The 22,597-nt window shown below is 35.0% G+C and overlaps 1 protein-coding gene across 2 annotated transcripts in view; it reads left to right on the top strand.

Annotated features, from left to right (window-relative positions):
* The window catches only part of BLTP3B (bridge-like lipid transfer protein family member 3B), a 68,718-nt gene that overhangs the window by 11,013 nt on the left and 35,108 nt on the right, over positions 1-22,597 (top strand). For both annotated transcript variants that reach the window (XM_026694251.2, XM_087968163.1), the window contains exons 5-12: positions 637-826; positions 5,492-5,632; positions 11,552-11,722; positions 14,129-14,309; positions 17,557-17,640; positions 18,614-18,796; positions 19,209-19,324; positions 21,108-21,249. In XM_026694251.2, coding sequence (XP_026550036.1) covers positions 637-826; positions 5,492-5,632; positions 11,552-11,722; positions 14,129-14,309; positions 17,557-17,640; positions 18,614-18,796; positions 19,209-19,324; positions 21,108-21,249 — 1,208 coding nt within the window. The remainder of the gene's footprint in view (positions 1-636; positions 827-5,491; positions 5,633-11,551; positions 11,723-14,128; positions 14,310-17,556; positions 17,641-18,613; positions 18,797-19,208; positions 19,325-21,107; positions 21,250-22,597) is intronic.

The following is a 22,597-nucleotide window of genomic DNA, read 5'->3' as shown; positions in this document are numbered from 1 at the left end:
TGTTACTCACTACCCTTTCCAGCTGAAACAAAGGGTCGCATGTTAACTCACCTGTTTGGTACTCATAGTTTTCAGTACTTATTACACCTTCTGAAACCAATTAATGATGAGTACCGAGATACCACTGTAGAGAGGAATAAAACCAAACTAAGACTGGAATTCAAAGATTCAGGATTAATAGTATGAGTAAGATCTTAACCAGTGAAATAATCAGCTCAAAGCAGAAGTAGATTTTAAGTGCTCTGCAGATCTAAGGGGGGAAAGTGCTGCAGATAACTTAATAGTATGCATGTAACACCTGTCTGCATTTCTTGAACCAAGCATATATTTTCCTTAGTTCACTCAGCAGCTATTAAATATAGCCATGTGTAATTGGGGGAAAACGCTATTGCTTTAAGGTTATACTGCTCTAGCATAATATTTCCATGAAACACAAGAAAATGTAATTCATTATTTTAATTATTGGACTCCTTTGAATTGGATTGTTTAGCAATCTTTAATCTGTTCTGGATTTTGTGAGGATCTGTACTCTTTATCTATACCAGTACATATATTGTCTTCATTTTGACTAATTGCTAAATGTTTCATTCATATGCACTAAAGTCTAATTTAAACCCATGTATTTTATTTTGCCAGTGAATATGGTTTTGCTGAGAAAGTTGTAGAAGGCATATCTGTTTCTGTAAACTCCATTATAATCCGAATTGGAGCAAAAGCTTTTAATGCTTCATTTGAACTTTCTCAGTTGAGAATATATAGTGTAAATGCAAAATGGGAACATGATGATCTAAGATTTACTCGATTACAAGAATCACAGCGTGGAGAGGTAAATCTTGTTTTTCTCCTTTCTCCTCTTGTACAATGAAACTGTATTTTTCACATATCTATTTCACACATAGAAAAATAATTGTAGCAGAATTCACTTTATTTAGTATGATATAAATACTAGCATTTAAATAACGTCTTTTATAATTTTGTTTAGCTGCTATACGTTATCACAATTGACTTCTGGGATTTTTTTTAGGATTTTCCAGTTAGCCTATAACCCTGGTATTCCTGGTGATCTCCCTTTCAGCCCTTCTTAGCTAACCCTAACCAAGACTGATCAGCATTTTATACAGTTATTTTAATATTAAAATTATTTTGTAGTGGCTAACCATTTTAAGGAGGAGATTTTAAGAAGGAAAGTGCAAAAGTTGGCTTGAAACTCAACATTAAGAAAAGTAAAATCATGGCATCCTGCCCTCTCAATTCCTGGCAAATAGATGGGGAAGAAATGGAGATAGTGACAGATTTTATTTTCCTGGGCTCCAAGATCACCGCAGATGGGGACAGCAACCAAAAAATTAAAAGACGTTTCTGGAGAGGAAAGCTATGGCAAATCTAGACAGCATACTAAAAAGCAGAGACATCACCCTGCCAATAAAAGTGTGCATAGTCAAGGCTATGGTTTTCCCAGTTGCAATGTATGGCTGTGAAAGTTGGACCATAAGAAAGGCTGAGCACCAAAGAATTGAGACCTTTGAACTATGGTGCTGGAGAAGACTCCTGCGGGTCCCTTGGACTGCAAGGCGATCAAATCAGTCAGTCCTAGACAAAATCAACCCTGATTGCTCTTTAGAAGGCCAGATTCTGAAGTTGAAACTCAAATATGTTGGCCACCTAATGAGAAGGAAGGATTCACTGGAGAAGAGCCTGTTGCTGGGAAAGATTGAGGGCAATAGAAGAAAGGGACAGCAGAGAATGAGGTGGCTGGATGGAATCACTGAAGCAGTAGGCAAGAGCTTAAATGGACTCCAGAAGATGGTAGAGGATAGGAAGACCTGGAGGAACGTTGTCCATGGGGTCTCAATGTGTCAGTGTTTTAATCTTCCAGAACTTCACAACTAACAACAACAAACCATTTTAAGTCACTTGCTACCATATATATATGAGCATAGCTCTGAATCATACGTTTGCTACTAATTCAATTGTTATGCCATTTGCAATTTGTGAAGAAACTTCTTATAATCATGCTGTTCAAATGCCTGATTCAAGAGAGGACTATCATTTCTTGGTTTATGAAATACTTTGCTTGTGAAATTATGCTTGTGAAAGCCTTTAATGGGACTCGACAAGTATGTAGGAAACAAAATAAATTGCAAAAGGAATCTCAATGTCATAAAAATCAGGACTATAGAGCATCTAAATGTCTATATATAATATCCTCCATGGGTTGCATTTAGGTAAATCTATTGGTATTCTGGAGAAAATAGTAAACATGAAGAATGAATCTGTTGCAGCAAATCCAGAAGCCCAAGCTTTTGGAGTCCGTGGCCTCCTTTAGATTTGGAGCATATTAGGGATACTCCCAGAAAACCATTGTAAAACCATTCATCAAAGTTTTCAGGTTTTAAATAGTTTTAAAGGAGAAAATGGAAACAACCTATTTCTGGAACTTTTCAAACTATTTCCTGTCCTCATCCTTAACATTTCCATGTTTTTTTAAAAATGATGAAAAATGATGAAAAATTGAGCCATTCCATTTCCAATGATGTTGCTGTGTCATTTCAGCTATGATTATGTGTGTTGTCCATTTGGGTGTGTGAAGTTTTGTGTTACCATTTTTGTTCAGGTGCATGCCCAATCTTTTGATTAGGATGAGTTACAAAGAAAGTTAAACAAACATACAATTTCTAGGTTTTCAGAAGGTGAGAGGGCTGAGTTGCAGCTCCTATACTCTCAAACACTGGTTATCTTGATTTATCAGAATTCACCATTTTATTTTCTTAGATTCTCTGGGATATATGTGGGTTCCAGAGGCATTGCTGGAAATCCAGGTTATGCTGGAGATTACTGTATTGTGTTGCAACTTTGATTTCTGCTTTTGATAAAATAATCTTAAAAACAACGGGCCAAGTGTCTTGATAGGGATCAAAGGTTATGTCAGCATCACATTATTACTTTTGGTGCCACCATGGGAACATATTATACATTTAAATCTTGACATAAGTTATTTTATTGAAGAAAATTAGGTTTAAACATCTGGAATTGCAATGTTCAGATATATTACCTTATAATCATAGATTTTAAAAAATTGGCAAGCTCTGTAGAGGTCATCTGATCCAAGCTACTGCTCAATGCAGAATATACTATAACATCTTTTAAAAATAATCATTCAATCTTTGTTTAAAAACTTCTAGTGAAAGAGAATTCACAATTTTATTTGTCAATTGTTTCACTCAGAGGTGGTGTTCAGCAGGTTCTGACCAGTTCTGGAGAACCGTTAGCGGAAATTTTCGATAGTTCAGAGAACCGGCAAATACCACCTCTGACTGGCCCCGCCCCCAACTCTTCTCTGCCTCCTGAGTCCCAGCTGATGGTCTGGGTCTTCTTTTGTTGCCCTGCATAGGAGAAAAGCTGGAAAGCAGATTAGTGGGGTGGGGAAGGAATGGAATTTTACAGTATCCTTCCCCTGTTACGCCCACCAAGTCACTCCCACCAAGTCATGAATGCCCACCAAGCCACGCCCACAGAACCGGTAGTAAAAAAAATTGAATCCCACCACTAGCTTCACTGTATGATCAAACTCCTGTATAATAATATCTAGTCTGAACTTATTTTCTTGAAGTTTTTACAAACTGATTCTGGTCCTGCTTTCTGGGGCAATAGCAAATAAGCCTACTCCGGGGGTGGGATTCTACTGGTTCAGCCAAGTTCGGGTGAACTGGTAGCTCCGAAGATGAGCTGGGAGTGAACAGGTTCACTCCAATAATCAGCTGTTGGGCCCACCCATCCACCCTGGTTTTAGTCTGTGCTTTATTTCTGGGTTTTCCAGCTCAGCTGCTTTGCACAGCACAGCTGATTGTCACGCATCAGCTGTTTTACACGCAGGGCTTGCAGTAGAAGTGAGTTGAAAATGCGCACACGCACAAAGTGCGTGCCCACCAAACCGGTTGTTGCACTGGTTGAATCCCACCCCTGGCCTACTCCCTGTTTTTTGTGACAACCTTTCAGACTACTGTTCTATTGTATCTACCTGTATATTTTCTACGGGTATGTTGTATATTTTCTGTAGGTTAAATAGACCCAGATCAGTTTCATAGGACTTGGTTTCCAGACCCTTCATCATCTTGCTATCCCTCTTCTGACTGTGCTTGAGTATGACACTGTACTTTTTAAATTATGGTGCCCAGAACTGGATACAGTATTCCCAATAACCTTTGACTAGAACAGAGTAGAATGAATTATTACTTCCCATGATCTGTGGAGTTATTGGTGTTCTCTGCGCTATCCCATGACCTAGACTCTTTGTTTTGCATAGTTCATTCAATATTTCCTTTCAAGCTCAAATGAAGCCTTAAATGAACACCCTTTGGAATGCTGTTGTTCAGCTGATTGTGCGTTCATGTATCCGTGAAACCTTTTAGTCCATATTTTATCATTTATTAAGGAGAAAATGCTGAAGGATTACATTTAAAGCTTTGCTAAGGTCTAGATATACTAAATCTGTTATTCCTGTGATCTACTAAACTAATAATTCTGTCAAATGAGATATGGTTAATCCGGGATGATTTGTTTCTGACAAACACATGCTGGTTCCATTAAATGCAGCTTACCTGCCTACAAGTAGTCTGCTCAACAAGTTATTCAAGGATGTCTCCTACTATAGATATCAAACTGAAAGATCTGTAATTTCCTACATCCTCTTCCTTCACATTTAGTGATGTCATCTTTTTTTTAAATCTTCCGGGGCCTCATTAGTTCTACAGGAATTATAGAATAGAATAGAATTAGAATAGAATAGAATAGAATAGAATAGAATAGAATAGAATTACAGAGTTGGAAAGGATCTTGGAGGTCTTATAGTCCAACCCCTGCTTAGGCAGGAAACCCTACACCAGTTCAGATAAATGGTTATCCAATCTCTTCTTAAAAACTTCCAGTGTTGGAACATTTACAACTTTTGGAAGCAAGTTGTTCCACTGATTAATTGTTCTAACTGTCAGGAAATTTCTCCTTAGTTCTAAGTTGCTTCTCTCTTTGATTAGTTTCCACCAATTGCTTTTTTTCCTACCTTCAGGTGCTTTGGAGACTAGCTTGACTCCATCTTCTTTGTGGCAGCCCCTGAGATATTGGAACACTGCTATCATGTCATCCCTAGATTAATGAGAGTGATTCTATGATCTCTTCTTAATAATAACCTTAAACTGTTACAAAATAAATCCAAAAGTCAAAATACACAAACCTACACATTGCATTCTTAAATTGCTTTTTGTGGTCTTGATTTAGGATGTGCTTTTTTTTCTTTTTAGTTATCAATAACAAATTTGAGTTTTTAATCTTAAAGAATGAAAGTTAACAAATGTAAACTGAATTCCAGTTGGCAATCTTTTGGAATCAAAAAGAGAAGCAGCTATGCCTGCTTTATACATACACACACACACACACATACACACACTTAGACAAACTCTACTTAATGTTTAATTAATTTATGTATGTTTTATTATAGGTATTGACGTTTAAAGAAATCAACTGGCAGATGATCAGAATAGAAGCAGATGCAATCCAAAGCTGTCAGCATGAAATCATGAGTGCTCCAGTTCGTCTGATTACCAACCAGTCCAAAATTAGAATCATACTTAAGAGAAGGGTAATGCTCAAACTGAATTGAAATCAATTTGATTATTTTATTTCAATAAAAATAATGTTAATAATTAACATAAATAATTCTAATTTTATTTATGAGCAGTTTAATAGCAATGAATAAAATGTTATGTAGTAATGTAATATATTAGTTAGAAGGGACCTAACAAGTCATATTTCTGGTCAATGTAGAAATCCATTGAACATTCTGTGGCAGATTTCCAGTTTCATATTATTGTAGTAACTCTTCTATGAAAATTTCACTAGTTTTTCTCTTTTAAGATACATATATAAAACTGAATAAAGTATTCCAATGACAGTCAGCCTAGTGCAGAGTACAATGCAACTGTTACTTCCTGGATCTGTATGCTATTCTTCTGTTTATATGGCACACAATTATACTGGCCTTTTTAACTACATAACTGTACTGCTTCCTCATTCTTAACTGATGATTCCCTTTGACTTTTCAAATATGTTGTATAAAAAGCTGCAAATTCTCTGAATCCTCTTCTCCACATTTATCCACTTTGTTCACAAGGATATTTTGAAAAACGGTGAAACCCTTTGCTTGTTGCTGTAAATGACATTTTTAACTTTCATTTTAGTCTAGAAGTAGATTGAAAAATCTCTTTTTCTTATAATGAATATTGGGGATAAAAGCAGTGAGAAACTTGCTTCTTTTTTCATTCCCAAGGTTTTGTTTGGTAGTCCTCATCCCTCTGGTCAGATACTATGTTGGATCTCTGATCTGCCTTCAGTCAAGTCTCTTTTTGAAGCACCATGACCACTGATATTTATTTATTTAGCTAATTTATATGGACACCCATTTCATAGAATGGCATGATCCATGATGCAAAAGGTAAATGGTATGTTCCGATTCTAAAATCTTGTCTATAACAGTGTTCGCTTAACCTGACCTGAACACCTTGGGAAATAGCCAAGTCTTCAGAGCCTTAGAAAAAACTAATAGAGTCAGCCCCACCTGGATCTTTGGGGGATGCTGTCCCATAGAGCAGGTGCTGCTACAGAGAAAGCACACTTTTTTTTCCTTATGATGAAATGGAAGAAAATCACTCAGTTGACTTGTTTAAAAGTTGGCCTTATTTTTTAAAGAAATGTCTTCAGTACAAGAAGCTAGTTCCTTCTATAAAGAAATTGGGGACAAACCCAGTTCATCATTCATCATCCCTGCTTTGACAATTTGACATTTGTTGGGCAAGGCTGTTAATATCATTGAAAGCAGAGTATGGCATAGCCTAAATTTTATATTTTACCTATTTTGTATTTATTCAGTACAATTCCTGTGTGCATTTCATTTTGTTAATTGGTTGTAAAGAAGAGATAAGTAAGGAATACTATTTTATTTCTGAATGAAACATTTTTGTGTGAAAACTCTAACCAACATGGACAAACTAATTCTTAAAGAAAACACCTGTGAACAGTTGTTGGGATAGAATAAATAATAATTTAGACTTCAAACAGACAGGTATCTTCCACATTACATCCCAGACTTAAAACAATCAATAAGAAAGACAAAAAAAGTCTGGATACTGAATGTGGCAGTACTTGGCATACAGAAAGAAGACAAAACTGGAGAAGATAACAAAATACAAAGACCTGCAGATAGAAATAAAACAACTGTGGCAAAAAACAAAGGCAGTACCAATAATCCGAGGCCCCTTGGGTGCAATTCCCAGACAACTGGAGCACCACTTGAACACCATTGGTATTGACAAATTCACCATCAATCAATAGCAAAAGGCAGCTTTACTCAGAACAATTTACATCCTGCGATGATACCTCAAACATCCACATCTGCCTATCCCACGTCCTTGGGAAGGACTCAATAGGTGGACAAAAATGCCAAATTGAGTCTGAACATCTGGCTGACTATGTGACAAACCATCACCACCAATAATAATAAGCTTACTGATTACTGGAGAGACCAAACTAGCCTGCAAGAAAGACCAAATGAAGACTAGAAGGTTAGAAGGGTTAAAAATGAATACATAAAGAGAGTGAAGATGATACTCCAAACTCAGTAGAGGAAAAACCATCAAGGCAATCAACACATGGGCAATTCCAGTCATTAGGTACAACAGCTGAAATAGTGGTCTGGACTCAAGCAGAACTAAAGATCTGGGATAGGAAAACCAGAAAAGTAGTATCAATGAATCATGCCATTCATCCACACATCAATGTTGAGAGACTCTGCTTAACCAGGGAAAATGGGTGAGTGTGGAATGTTACAAGTAAATAAGATGGTTGAAGAAGAAAAATGGACATTGGAAGAATATCTGAAGGATAGTGAAAGAGATGCATTGAAGCTAGTATTCAAGAAAAACCTAGTAAGTAAACTGCTCTACAAGAAGGACCAAATGAAGAACAGAGTGGAGGCATGGGAAGACAAAGCATTTACTTTAAAAATATAACAGGGGAAGCAGATAATAACCTGGCAATGGCTAAGAGCAGGAAAGTTGAAGAGAGAAAAGGCTAATTCTGGCTGTATGAGACCAAGCATGCAAAAGCCAGAATTGAGAAGATATCAGCAGATAGCAAATGACACCTCTGCAAAGAAACTGTAGAAACAGTGAATCATCTAGTTAGCTGTTGCAAGAAGATCACACTGACTACAAACAACGGCATGACAAAGTAGCAACAATGCTGCATTGAAAGATCTACAAGAAATATTTGCCTGCAAGCAAGAACTGGCAGGATTATAAAATAAAGAAAGACATAGAAAATGAAGAAACTAAATTGCTCTGGGACTTTAGAATTAAAATAAACAGGCACCTGCCACAGAACACCACAGATTTAACAATTGTTGATAAGAAAAACAAAAAAGTCTGGATAGTGGATGTAGCAGAACCTGAAGACAGAAAAACAGAAGAGAAAGAACTGGAGAAGATAACGAAATACAAGATATGTAAATAAAAGTGAAACAACTGTGACAAAAGAAAGCAAAGATAGTACAATAGCAATAGGTATCTTGGGTGCAATCTGGAATAACTTAGACACTTAAACTCCATCAGCATTGACAAAATCACCACCAGTCAATTGCAAAAGCAGCTTTACTTGGAACAACTTTCATCCTGCTATGATACCATTAACACATCAAATAGTATCTGCCTATCAAGTCCCTTGGGAAGGACTCTATAGATGGGTAAAAATTCCAAATCCAGCCTAAACATCTAGCTGACTACAACCACCACCACCAACAATAATAAGGCTTCATTTTCATGTTTGCCTATGGTCTTTATTCACTGTTTATTAAAGACTTTCCATGTAGGGCATGGAAATATAGACATATTTGAACAAAAGTTCTAGTTTGTAAACTAAAGTCTTTTCATTTTGCTTAAAATTTCTCCCAATACCTTACATAAAATATAATTTCCAAACTGAAATGGTTAACAGTATTTAAAATTCACTGTCAAGGAAAAAAAACAAGAATTGAATATTAATTCTTGCGGGTTGCCAAAGAAAAAGGTCTGGGTCTTTCAGGTTTAAAATTGCATTTTGAGGCATGTTGTTTGGTCTGGATGAAGGAATGGGTGACCTAAAGAATAAAGGATTATTGAATTTGGAAGGTAATAAACTGAAATTTTGATGGCATGCCTATCTATGGTGTAATAAACTTAAAATGAATGCAGATTTCAAGAATCACTTTGTGAAGTGTGCAATTTATAAAGTAAGAGATAAATGCAAAGAAAAGTTTTTGTTTAAAATACCTCTTTGGGTGTAACCCCAAGAAACCTTATTTAAAGGAAGAAGATGAGAGTGAGTTCTAATTGGTAGATTTAGAGTGAAATAATGAAAATTCATTTATTCTCTCAAATCAAAAGAAGACCTAGAGCTAGAAGACTGTACATGTCATTGGTTTACCTATTTGCAATTGAAAAAAAAGATTTTGAAACTGCTAAAATGAACTTGAATTGTTCATCATTTGTACAAAGTATCATCTTAAAGCTAAGGTTTATAAAATACTGTTACAATTAAACCTAGAAAATGAATATGTTAAATGAGTATGATTCATTGGGCAACAAATATTGGTTATAATGTTAGAGCAATGGGAAAATACATGGACCAAAAGACTGATATTCACATTGAATTATAATCTTAATGAGAGCTTCTGTAAAGTAATGTGCTGGTTGTATTTGATGCCAGATAAACTATCAAAGATGTATAAGGATGTTTCAAATATTTGTTGGAAATGCAACTGTAAAGAGGGTACTTTTTATCATAAGTTGTGGACTTGTGACATGTTGTAGACTAGAATAAGAATAGAATAGAATAGAATAGAATAGAATAGAATAGAATAGAATAGAATAGAATAACAGAGTTGGAAGGGACCTTGGAGGTCTTCTAGTCCAACCCCTGCTTAGGCAGGAAACCCTACACCACTTCAGACAAATGGTTATCCAACATCTTTTTTAAAACTTCCAATATGGAGTATTCACAACTTCTGGAGGCAAGTTGTTCCACTGATTAATTGTTCTAACTGTCAGGAAATTTCTCCTTAGTTCTAAGTTGCTTCTCTCCTTGATTAGTTTCCATCCATTGCTTCTTGTCCTGCCCTCAGATGCTTTGGAGAATAGCTTGACTCCCTCTTCTTTGTGGCAGCCCCTGAGATATTGGAACACTGCTATCATGTCTCCCCTAGTCCTTCTTTTCATTAGACTAGACATACCCAGTTCCTGCAACCGTTTTTCATATGTTTTAGCCCCCAGTCCAGTGGTGGGATTCAAATATTGTTACTACCGGTTCGGTGGGCATGGCTTGGTGGGTGTGCTTTGTGCATGTGCAGAGGTGCCGCGCAAACCAGCTGCATTTCAAATTCAGAGGTTAAAGGTGAGTATGGGAGCCCGGGTGGGCGGGTGGGCCTTACAGCAGAGCGGCGGAAAGAACCGGTTTGGTCTCCGCTGCTCATCACCGCTATTGGCTCGGCAGAACCTGGCCACCACTGCCCCAATCATCTTTGTTGCTATTCTCTGCACTCTTTCTAGAGTCTAAGCATCTTTTTTACATTGTGGCAACCAAAACTGAATGCAGTATTCCAAGTGTGGCCTTACCAATGCCTTATAAAGTGTATTAACACTTCACGTGATCTTGATTTTATCGCTCTGTTTATGTAGCCTAGAACTGTGTTGGCTTTTTTGGCAGCTGCTGCACACTGCTGGCTCATATTTAAATGGTTGTCCACTAGGACTCCAAGATCCCTCTCACAGTTACTACTATTGAACAAGGTACCACATATAATGTACCTGTGCATTTGATTTTTCTTGCCTAAATGTAGAACTTTTTTCACCATTGAATTTCATTTTATTAGTTAGCACCCAATGTTCAAGTCTGTCAAGATCCTTCTGTATCTTAAGCCTATCTTCTGGAATGTTGGCTATTCCTGCCAGCTTGGTGTCGTCTGAAAATTTGATGAGTTCCCCATCTATCCCCTTGTCCAAGTCATTGATGAAGATGTTGAAGAGTACTGGGATTAAAACAGAGCCTTGGGGTACTCCACTGCATACTTCCCACCATGTACAGTAGATGCAGTTCCATTGACGACTACACGTTGAGTGCAGTTGGTCAGCCAGTTACAAATCCATCTGGTGGTGATGTTGTCTAACCCAGACTTTCTAAATACAATAATAGATTGCTTACAGAAGGCTTTGAAGTTTAATTTTGCTGTTAACTACCTTTTTATATATATTAGCTAGATGACAGGTCAATTGGTAGCAAATAGATTTGCGGAAGTTTCTAAATTGTGGGCCTGCTTTGCAATAGGGAGGAACTATTATTGCTATAATATATTCATCAGGGGGGACAATACATGTATATGTGTTTCATTTGTATTTTGTATTAAGAAAGAAAACTTTTAATAAAACATATTAAAAAAAAAATATTTAAAATTGACCTTTTTTTCCTTTGACAGTTAAAAGATTGCAATGTGGTGGCATCCAAACTAATTTTAATACTGGATGATTTACTGTGGGTTTTGACTGATTCCCAGTTGAAAGCTATGGTACAGTATGCTAAATCCCTTAGTGAAGCAATAGAGAAATCAGCTGAACAGAGAAAAAGCCTTGCTTCTGAACCTATGCAGGTAAGTCAATCAGGTATTTTATGTCTTAATGTTATTGATACAAATTTGTTTAGAAAACTCTAAATGTGCTACTATGCTATTTCAAACATTAGGGTTTTTCCCCAAAATTGGTAGCATCAATTTGAATTATATAAGAATAACAAAGGTTAAAATATTTTTTTAGTTTGCTGTGTAATATTATTCCTCTAAGACAGAAGAATCTATTCTTATGAACATTTATTATTAGAATAGACAGTGTAATAACTAGTATATCATACTGGACAAAGTTGGAATTAAATTAGTTTTGCATATTTTTGTATTATTTTCTGCTTTGAATCTCTTTATAACTTAATTGCACTAGGTGGCAAAGACTTGTTGCCCAGACTGCCATCTTGTTATTGTTCTTATTTTTCTTGTTCTTAATTTATTTTGTATTTATTATCATATTGTATTTTATTGTAATTGTATTTTGTGCTGTCTAGTGTTGACTAGAGTTAGGTGCCCAAATTGAATAAATTGAATTAAATCAAATTAAATACAGCTGTGTGAAAAAGTCCTGCACGCTTTACGGTTTTTGGTTTACGGTTTATGACATTTTTTGGATAGGTCATTGATTTTATGATATTTGTGCTAACTGCTATGCAAATATTGTTATATTTAAATAAATACTGGTGTTTTTTAAGTGAAAAGCATAAGCTTTTTGCAATTTGGTGCTGTTTGGATGGGGATTGTGAATTTTCTCTTTTACAATGACAATGAAAACAGTTTAACTGATGCATACCCAGTGGCATATGTGTTGCAATTACTAAGGCTGATGCTAGTGTTTTGTTAACATTTTTATTGTTTGTGGCCCTGAAAAGAACCATTTAGGTAACCAAACATGGTTACTAATATGGAATTGGCTAGCCCTTATTGCTTATCACCAGGTGGCATCGCTTCAGCATAGACTGTACAGTATGCCAAGTGGACCATCGAACAGTGGGCCAAGGTCATCTTCAGTGATAAGAGCAATTTCTATTTCTGGGAATCAGTGCAATAAGTATGTCAGAAGATTTCCAGCTGAAGAATTTAGGCTGTATTGCCTGAATCTGTCTGTGAAGCATCCATTGCATGTGATGATCTGGGGCTGTATCGCTGCTTCTGGTATTGGTCGGATACAAATTGTGCAGGGAATCATGAATTCCAAGCAGTTGAAGTCGTCCTGGAAAAGACCATGCTTCCTTCAGCTCAGCAACTTGTAGGGAAAGTCTTTTACTTCCAGGATGACAACCCTCTTTGTCACTGAGCCAAGTCTGTCCACCAGTGGATGAAGAAGCATGGGGTTCGACTCCTGAATTGGCCAGCTCAGAGCCCAGATTTGAACCCAGTTGAGAACTTGTGGGCCAAGATTGGCTACGAAATAAGCAAGAAGCATCCAAAGACCAAGCAGGAGCTGATTGAATCCATTATTGCAGCCTGGCACCACATTGTCACCAAATATCATGTGCAAAGGCTTATACAGTCTATGCTGAAGCGATGTCTCCTGTTGATAAGCAATAAGGGCTGGCCAATTTCATATTAGTAACCATGTTTGGTTACCTAAACGGTTCTTTTCAGGGCCACAACAATGAAAATGTTAACAAAACACTAGCATCAGCCTTAGTAATTGCAACACGTATGCCACTGGTATGCATCAGTTAAACTGTTTTCATAGTCATTGTAAGCATGCATTGTAGGTATAAGGCATCCAGAAAGTATCCATGATATCAATCACTCCGAGACATTTTCTCTCCAATTGATTTATTTAGGAACAGATCTGGCATGTCAAAGGCAATTTCCCAAAGTGAAAATTTTTCACACGTTACACAGAATCCACCTTCTCTCCTCCCACTTCTACACTTCATAAATCACGAGAACCAATTAACTGCCACTGGAATTTCTTAATACAACATACAGAATAACCTTGAACTTATCACCTCCTCCAACTCTCTTAAAAAAACTGTGGCAGCTGAATTTCAAAGCTGACAGTAAGCATGCAAGAAAATTCACAATCCCCATCCAAGCTTATGCTTTTCACTTAAAAACCACCAGTATTTATTTAAATATAACAATATTTGCATAGCAGTTAGCATAAAATATCATAAAATCAATGGCCTATCCAAAAAAATGACATAAACTGTAAAGCGTGCAGGACTTTTTCACACAGCTGTAATTTCTAGAAACATTTTGAATACTACTTTGAAAAACATCTGTTTCACAAGGTCTTGAATTTAAACTGCTACACCTCAGCAGTATCATTCTTGTCAATTTAATAGTAATAACTGTGCCAAATAACTTTGAAGATTAAAGTATAATTTATATTCCATTTGAAAATATTATTTAATATAAAAGCATGTTTTTATGTTATGGTGTTTCAGTGAAGATTATGTTGTACTTAAATTGTTTCAGAGTTCCATGTCAGCATACAATTCTCAGGAGACGAAAACTCAACAGTCTTCAGCAGCTTCTGATCAAAATGATGCAATTGTAAGACTATTCAATGATTTTGATGTTAAGGAAACATCTTATCATCTAGCAATTTCTCATTTGGATCTGCATATCTGTGATGATATTTACACCAAGGAAAAGGGCAAGAGCTTTATTTATTATCTTTATGATTTACCAAAATTGTAAGACTCTATGTTAAATTACTATATATTTCCAGTTTATTTTGCTTGTACATTTTTAGGTCTATGCACTAGTTCTTAAATATCAGTTGGTGCATAGCAGTATCTTATTTGTTTATTAATCAAACTTAGATTTCTGCCATCTTCCTGAAGACAACACTGAACAGAGCACAATAAATGGATAAAACCACATATGAAACTACAGATATAAAAATATAAAAATCATTTTAAAAGTAAATATTATAAAAATAAAGAATCATGCCTAGGCAAAAAGAAGACAAAAATAGTCATGAAGCTATTTAAACATTTATTTGTTCTCTGGGAGTCACAGGCCTGATAGCATAACCAGATCCTGATGGTCTTTGGTATATCAAAAGGATTGGAAGCGAATCTAATTTGGGGGGGGGTGGGTGAGCTAAACAACACGCCTTTCTTCTACCTTCTTCTCAAGGTTTTGCTTGTAGCCTGACCACTGACAGGTGGTTGAGTCCGGCTTCAGCTCTCCCTTGTGTGGTTGGTGGGATATTTTGGTGGCTCTTTTTCAGACAGTACAAGGGCGAGGGTAATCCACAAATATAGTTTTGGCTTCTGCAAAGACATTGTAGTCTGTGGTGTGGTTTCCGCAAATACGATACCTATCTCGCCCCGTTCCTGTTCCAAAACCTTGAGAAGAAGGTAGGAGACAGGCGGGCTGTTTAGCTCTCAGTTTTATGGACAGCAATCTCCGCATTCCCCCTCGAAGCATACCTTCCCCTCGAAGATGCTAGTGGATTGCAAGGGGCACAAAGATCCCCCGACCTCCCTTTGAAACCAGTTGAGCAATTGAGTAAACTGCGAGTTCCCTTAGTTGACAGCCTAAGCGGAGTGGCCCGGAACTGCCCATTGCAGGTGATAGGTGGAATCAGCTTCTATAGCGACCCTCCTGTGACCCATTCTGTCCAAGTGGTTGCAGGAAGGTTAAGGTTAAGTATTTAGGGATATACATTACACCAAGATGTAGCACACTGAAGGAGGATAACTATCTTAAATTCAAACAGCAGATTGCAACAGATTTGACAAAATGGGAAAACTTACAACTATCATTGATTGGGAGAATATCTACAATTAAGATGAATGTATTGCTTAGAATTTTATATCTATTCCAGACAATTCCAATCTGACTAGGGAAAGAGTTTTTTGAAGACTTAAATAGAATTGTGCTGAAATATATTTGGCAGGGTAAGAAAGCGAGAATAAAACTTAAACTGTTACAAAATGCAAAAATAAGAGGAGAGTTTGCCTTGCCCAATTGGGAGTTATATTACCAGGCGACAAATTTGATGTGGGTAAAGGAATGGATAACATTAAGGAACAGTAGACTATTGACCTTAGAAGGGCGTGACTTACTGTTGGGATGGCATGCTTTCCTTTGGTACAAGGGAACTAAAACACGGGTATTTTAGAAGACATTACATTAGAGAGGCACTGTTTTTGAACTGGGAGAAGATAAAAAGAAAAAATTACTTAAAAATTCCATTATGGATATCTACCATTGAAACTTCTTCCTATCCATTAATATATAAAAAGGAACAAACTCTTAGATATGGTGAGATATTGAATGAAAAGGGTGAACTTAAATCTATGGAAGCGTTGGAAGAACAAGGTGTAAAAATGAATTGGTTTTCTTATCTGCAAATACAATTTAGATTTGCTAAAGATTTTAAAAAAAAGGTATTTATGATAAGGTGACTGATTTAGACAAAATTTTGATGGGTGCTGATGAAAAGGTAATTAAAAAACTTTATTGACATTTATTAGAATTTAAATTGGAGGAAGAACAAGTTAAAAAAACGATTGCTTGGGGAAAAATTTTGGATATTGGATTGACTTAGAGAAATGGCAAAAATTGTGGTCTCAAAATTATAAAATGACAATGTCAACTGCATATAAAGAAAATTTGTATAGGATGTTTTACAGGTGGCATCTACCCCTGACGAGAATCGTGAGAATGTTTAAGAGCAAATCAGATAAACGTTGGAAATGTCATCAGATACCTGGTTCATATTACCATATGTGGTGGACATTTTCGGATGCAAAAAAATATTGGACTAAAATCCACACATGGTTGGAAAAAATGATAAAACAACACATAGACTTTAAATCAGAGATCTTTTTATTGGGAATTATCCTGGAAATATACAATAAAGAGCTGAAATATTTGATTGTAAATGTTTTAACAGCGGCTAGAATTGTATTTGCTAAGAATTGGAAGAATGATAAAATACCTATGCAGGAGGAAGTTATTAAGAAAATTATGGACCGTGCTGAAATGAGTAAACTGACATTTGAAATTAGAGAACAAGAAGAAAAACAATTTTATATGATATGGGATTTGTATTATCAATGGTTGGACAAAAAGACATGGTAATATAATAGATTAGATAATTTTGTAATACAAGTTTAATAGATTGATATAAAATATAATATAGACATATATAACAATTGGATGAAAGTATAATATAAATTTGGAATATCTCATATAAAATGACAGAATAAATAATTTAGTCATGGATGATTAATAACTGATAAATATATAAGCATATATTAGTTTGACAATGTGAAAATTTATATAAACTGTGAGTAATGACTACGAAAGGATAGCACAAAAGATTTGTAACCAACTGACACACTATGTATATAAAATGGAAGATGGTTTTATGTTTTTATGTTTTGTTTGTATATGTTTGTCTTAAAAAATAAAAACTTTTTTTGTTAAAGAAATTTAGATAATCTTTCCTTTCAAAATTTTTATTAAGTTATAGAGTATTATAAAGAAAGAGAAGCATTGACTTCCGACTCTCTCTGTTACAGTAAAATAAGGCATTAACATCAAATCAAATCAAATCAAATTGATTAACATCAAATCTTTTCCCCCCTATGTTTCCTCACTTCACTTCCCCCTTTCCCCTCCCCACTCCCACTGTTCTATTTACTTTTGTACTTTGTATTTTATGATACTTTATAACTTAATAAAAAATTTGAAAGAAAAAAAAAGAAATTTATATAATTTTGCTTAGTTGCTATTGTTTTCCTAAATAAAATTACAGTGCAGCAGATTTGAGAGCCACCAAGAAGAGAAGCATATTGCTTCAAATGAACCACAATATTTTCCTTCCAGAGGAAATAAATAAGAACATGACATGTAATATTATGCATTGTATTATTTTACAGATGCAAACAGGCGTATTTCAGGAGGTGCTATGCAGCTGTCCTTTAGTCAATTAACTATAGACTACTATCCATTTCACAAAGCAGGTAAAAGTTGAATTCTGTTTTCTGGTTGCAAAACTGCCTGATCAGCACTTAATTTTTCCACAGTAAATCTTACATATAATATGTTATTGATCAAAGTGAATTGAGGGTGTTGCAGATATGAAACTTTGCACAATAGGCTATATTGTATCTTATCCCAATTCAAAAAGATACTGAAATGTTTGGAAATAGTTATTTATAGTGTTCTGAGAATTTAAGTTATTCTTAGCAGCTCTTACACAGTATTTCCCAATCTGTTGGCATCTAGATGTCTTCAGTCAATACACTCATCATCTCCAGCAGCAACTCCAAGGTTTCCAAGCTGGAAAGGATTTAAAAAGAATAATAAAAGTCATTAGGTTTGAAAATAATTCCTGTGAAGAAAGGCTTTGATGTTTGGGCCTTTCTTGTTAAACAAGGGTAAAATGGAGTAGTGGTAGTTATGATCATTACAGTGGAATATAAAATCATATATAGAATGGAGAAAATTCTACAGAGGATTTTTCCTCTCTTAATACTAGAGTTTAAAGTTATCCAATAAGGATATAAGGATAAGGATAGCAAGAGAGTCATTAAAAAAAGTTCTTTACACAATATGCACAGGTAGTACTTGACTTATGACAGTTGGGACCAGAATCTTGGTCGCCGTTGAGCAAAGCAATCATTAAGTGAGATGTGTCACTTAATGGCACAATCCCAGCATTCCCAGTAATGGTAACTAAGTGACAAATGCTGACAAATGCTGGATTAGATGGATCTTTGAAATGATACAGTAAGTCTTTTCTTAAATTCATTACATCTTTACTGCCTTAATACGGATGTTAGGTAATTACAAACTGGAATGTAAACAAATAATTTAAATAGTTTCAAATATTTTAAAATATATCAAATACGAATAAAATATTGAAACATTATAAATGGGTTTAAGTAGGTGCTTAAATTCCTTTTCATTTTTATTAAATATATACAATTGTAGATGAGAGCTGCAGCCATTGGATGCATTACAGTGATGCTACAAAAACCAGAAGTGAATGGGCAGAAGAACTGCTGCAAGAGTTCAAAGGAAATGTTGAATTGCTTAAGCAGGCTGTGAAGGATCACAATTTAGATTCTCCAGTTAAATCCCCAGTCCAGGAGTCTCCACAGCATATACAGATAGGTATTTAGGATTTTTCATTTACCTTTACAATCTGTTTGTGGACCCAGGTCCTATTAATTTGATTTGATTAGATTAGAAACACCAATACATTTGCTTTGAATAAAATTGGTGTCTTTCTTTATATTTTTGTAATCTTGATTCATACTATATTGTAGTCTCCCATGTAAGTAAATTTAATTTGGGAGATTGATGCTTATAATATAAATAATATTTATTAGTGAAGATAAATAATGTATTCAATCCGATATGAATTGTGTAATTAATGAGTCAGTTTATACTGTTTCCTTTCATTGCCTTCTCATTGAAATTTTAGGTTATTTTAATTATTTCTACATTATCCCCTCTATGTATAGAGGGGATTTTAGAAGATGGCCTACACTGTATGTGCTTTTATGCTTTTTATTTCTTGTAGGCAAGGATCAAATGTCCAAAGGAATTTCTAAGACTTTTATGTCATCACAGCAGCCAAAGGAGAAATTGATGTCTAGCCCAGTGGTAGTTAGACTTGCAGATGTCAATTTTTATCAGGTACATTTAAATAATGACTGCTACAACAAATTAATAATACTCTTTTATGTTCCAAATTATGAGGTTCTTAATACAAGTGTTGACTATCAATCAATGACAGAGGTTTTGCCAAACTAATTGTTGGCATAAAGAGATTTTCTCTTATGTTTTTTTCTTATGTTATATTTCTGTTAGTTTTTAGTCCTATAATTGGCAGAAAAAAATATTTGGTCAGATTAAGCGGACATTATGTAATCTGCCATCCCTTTTGCCTTTCTAGTTTATAAATTATCAGAATGAAAATCAGGAACTATTTGCTGCTGGGTGTTTTTTTTTAGGGTCTTTTTCCATTGCAATTTAATTGGAGAGTTGGCCCATTTCTTAAGCTTGATTTAGACTTGCCCACTACTGTTCATAGGCATTGATGCATACCTATGCTGGGAAGGGGTTGATGGGTAAATATAGTTTGCAATTGGTTGCAGATGGACCAATGCACACACTATCCAAATCTCAACTATATATTGTATGGAGATGCATGTCTGCATCCTGATTGGCTGATCCAACATTCTGTTGGGAGGCAGGCAAAAGGCAAGGCACACTCAAGCAACAAAATAGAGGGCTTAAATGGAAATGCAACAGCTATGCAACCATCTCTAAATGACAGGTGCATATGTTCACTGATATACAGTATAGCAGAAGTCTGCTCCAGGCTTCATGCAATGCTCAGCATGCCCCCTTTGAAGATTTCTGAGGTAAGGAGAGGGTTGTTTTTTTTTTTTTAAAAAAAAGATTATTACAATTGACTGTATCTTGAGCTTAAGTTATAATTATTTATATTGTAAGCCCTTGTAGAACTTTTATGAATAATACATACCACTCCATATCTGGTTATAATAAGCAAGCAGTTCTTTACTATAGGCTTTATTTTTTGTATGATGAAAAGTATCACAATTTATGCACCTCAAAAAGAAGTATATTTTGGATTTGCTTGAAGAGGTAACAAGTTAATTTTTCTGTTGTGCTATATATAAAGCTTATTAAACCACCCATCTTGGGATATAATTATCTGTTTCGAGAGGATATATCTACTATAGCATTTAACTTTCTCAGATGAAATTTCTGTGTCTGATCTCGGAGAGAAGAAGAATCTTATAAACATTGTTGTCCTGAGTAATCTGAACTGATTTAATCAATTCTTCTTAAGTTGACTCATCCTTAATGATTATGTAATGTTTGCAAATTATAGTATTACAAATTCAGATGTTAATATAAATATTTTCTATCTTTCTAGCTAATGCTTTAAATTATTTCTAGAATCATTTGTATCTATTTCAGGCAATTTAATTTATTTTTCTTATTTTATTTCATTAAATATATAAAATGTATGACAGTAAACAGTAAGCTTAAAGACATGTTAACTTATAGTACGTAAGGTACATACACAAATTATTAACATTAATTTTAAGGTATTATATTTTGTAGCATAATAACAAATGTTTTAAACTCTGAATTTAATATCATTGGAACCAAACTAGGAAAAGCGCTTAGTTATACAACTGTTTAAAATTAAGAAATAATTATTGAAATGTTACAGCATATTAAGAATGACATTTCCTTTTATGCTGTCTACAAATCCAGTACTACACACCAAGTGTCATAAATGGCCACAAAAATGAAGTATTTGGGGTTTTTTGGAGGTGGTATTAAAATGAAAATCTTTTTCCTAATAACTGAAAAGTGATAGGTGAGAAGTTGTTAACGCTTGTACTTCACAAAACCTAAATGCTGAATTTCTTATTTTCAGGTCTCTACAGCAGACCAGTGTCATCGTTCTCCTAAAACTCTTATTTCTTGCAATAAAAAATCGCTCTATCTCCCACGAGAAATGCCAGCCATTCATATTGAATTCACTGAATACTATTATCCGGATGGCAAAGACTTTCCTAGTAAAGTGTTTTCTTATCTTTTCCCATTTGTTAAATATTGTAGCTGTTTTGAAAGTAGAGTAGATCCTCAATTTAATGGATTCATATTTAGCGGTCGGCAGATACAGTGAACCATATTCCTATTTGGAAATTTCCTTCAAATAATGGCAATCCCTTTAAATCCAAAATAGTCTGAATAAGATAGTTAAATTTTGTCATATTTTCTGCAGCAATATAACATAACACAGATTATGTTTTTTGAATAATTGTGTTGGTATACAAAAGATGCAGGTATTACGGAAAGGTATTTGTTAATTACTTTCAAATTAACAGACATTTGGGAATAATGGATACTCCTATTTCCCACTCGAACCATTAAAATGAAGTTTCTCCTATATTCAGGGCAGATACATCTATTTCTAGCAGATACACCTGAGAAAAAAAATAGGGTTAGGTAGATATTGATAAATCAGATGTATATTTTTTTCTAGCTTTGCAAAATATAAAAAACATAAACAAAATATCTAGTGTTAGATAAACTGATTTTCTATTGCTTTGCTATACCTAATCCCAGCATTTCAAAATTAAAATTCCTACTTATATGGAATGTATTTTTTTCCAAAAAAATTATAATAGACATGTTCTAACCATTGCAACCTAAGAAGGGAAGAAAAGTTAGAGGATTACATCATAGGGCAGGTTTGACAAATATTTCAAAAGCAAAGTTTAAGACTATTTACTTAACACTGCATATAACACGTTTATCTTGTTTAAAATGATTCCCCAACTCTAGTCCATGGGTTGGTAACAGTCCGCAGCATATGGGGAATTGGGTTGCACAAATTGTGAATGAGCACATGAAGTTCCATTTGTGCATGTGTGGGATTAGGTTGCATGTGTTTTCATCCCCCTCTGCCACCATGGCCAGCTGCTACCACTGCCAGTCCTCGGAGCTGGAAAAGTTGCTGACCACTTGCTTAAAATATTTGGTATATGATTAAAAATTCAGTCTAAAAATAATGCTTAATTTTTTCACTTTAATATTAGGCTCTTCTTTAAAACTGTTACATTATTTGCCCAATGAAAAATTATCCATTTTTGGTAGTATGAAGGATGCTTTCATTGTAGAGAAATCGTTATGAGATTATGAAGGGAAAATAACCCTATCCTTATAATATTCTTTGTCCAAAGATAGCAACCCTGTTTACTACACTAATCAAATGCTTAAATCCTGACAAAAAACCTGAACTGTTTTGTCTTGATTTTTTCTATTGAATATTTACATTGATTTTTCAAATAGTTTCAAATTCTGTGTCCAACTGTTAATGCCCCACGCTATTGCTTTTGCAATGTTCTTTGTGCATTTTTT

This window comes from Notechis scutatus, chromosome 6, assembly GCF_049901735.1.
Source record: "Notechis scutatus isolate UNSWTSFEM ecotype Mainland chromosome 6, rNotScu1.2, whole genome shotgun sequence".
Lineage (NCBI taxonomy): Eukaryota > Metazoa > Chordata > Lepidosauria > Squamata > Elapidae > Notechis > Notechis scutatus.
This window is presented reverse-complemented; position numbering and strand designations above follow the sequence as displayed.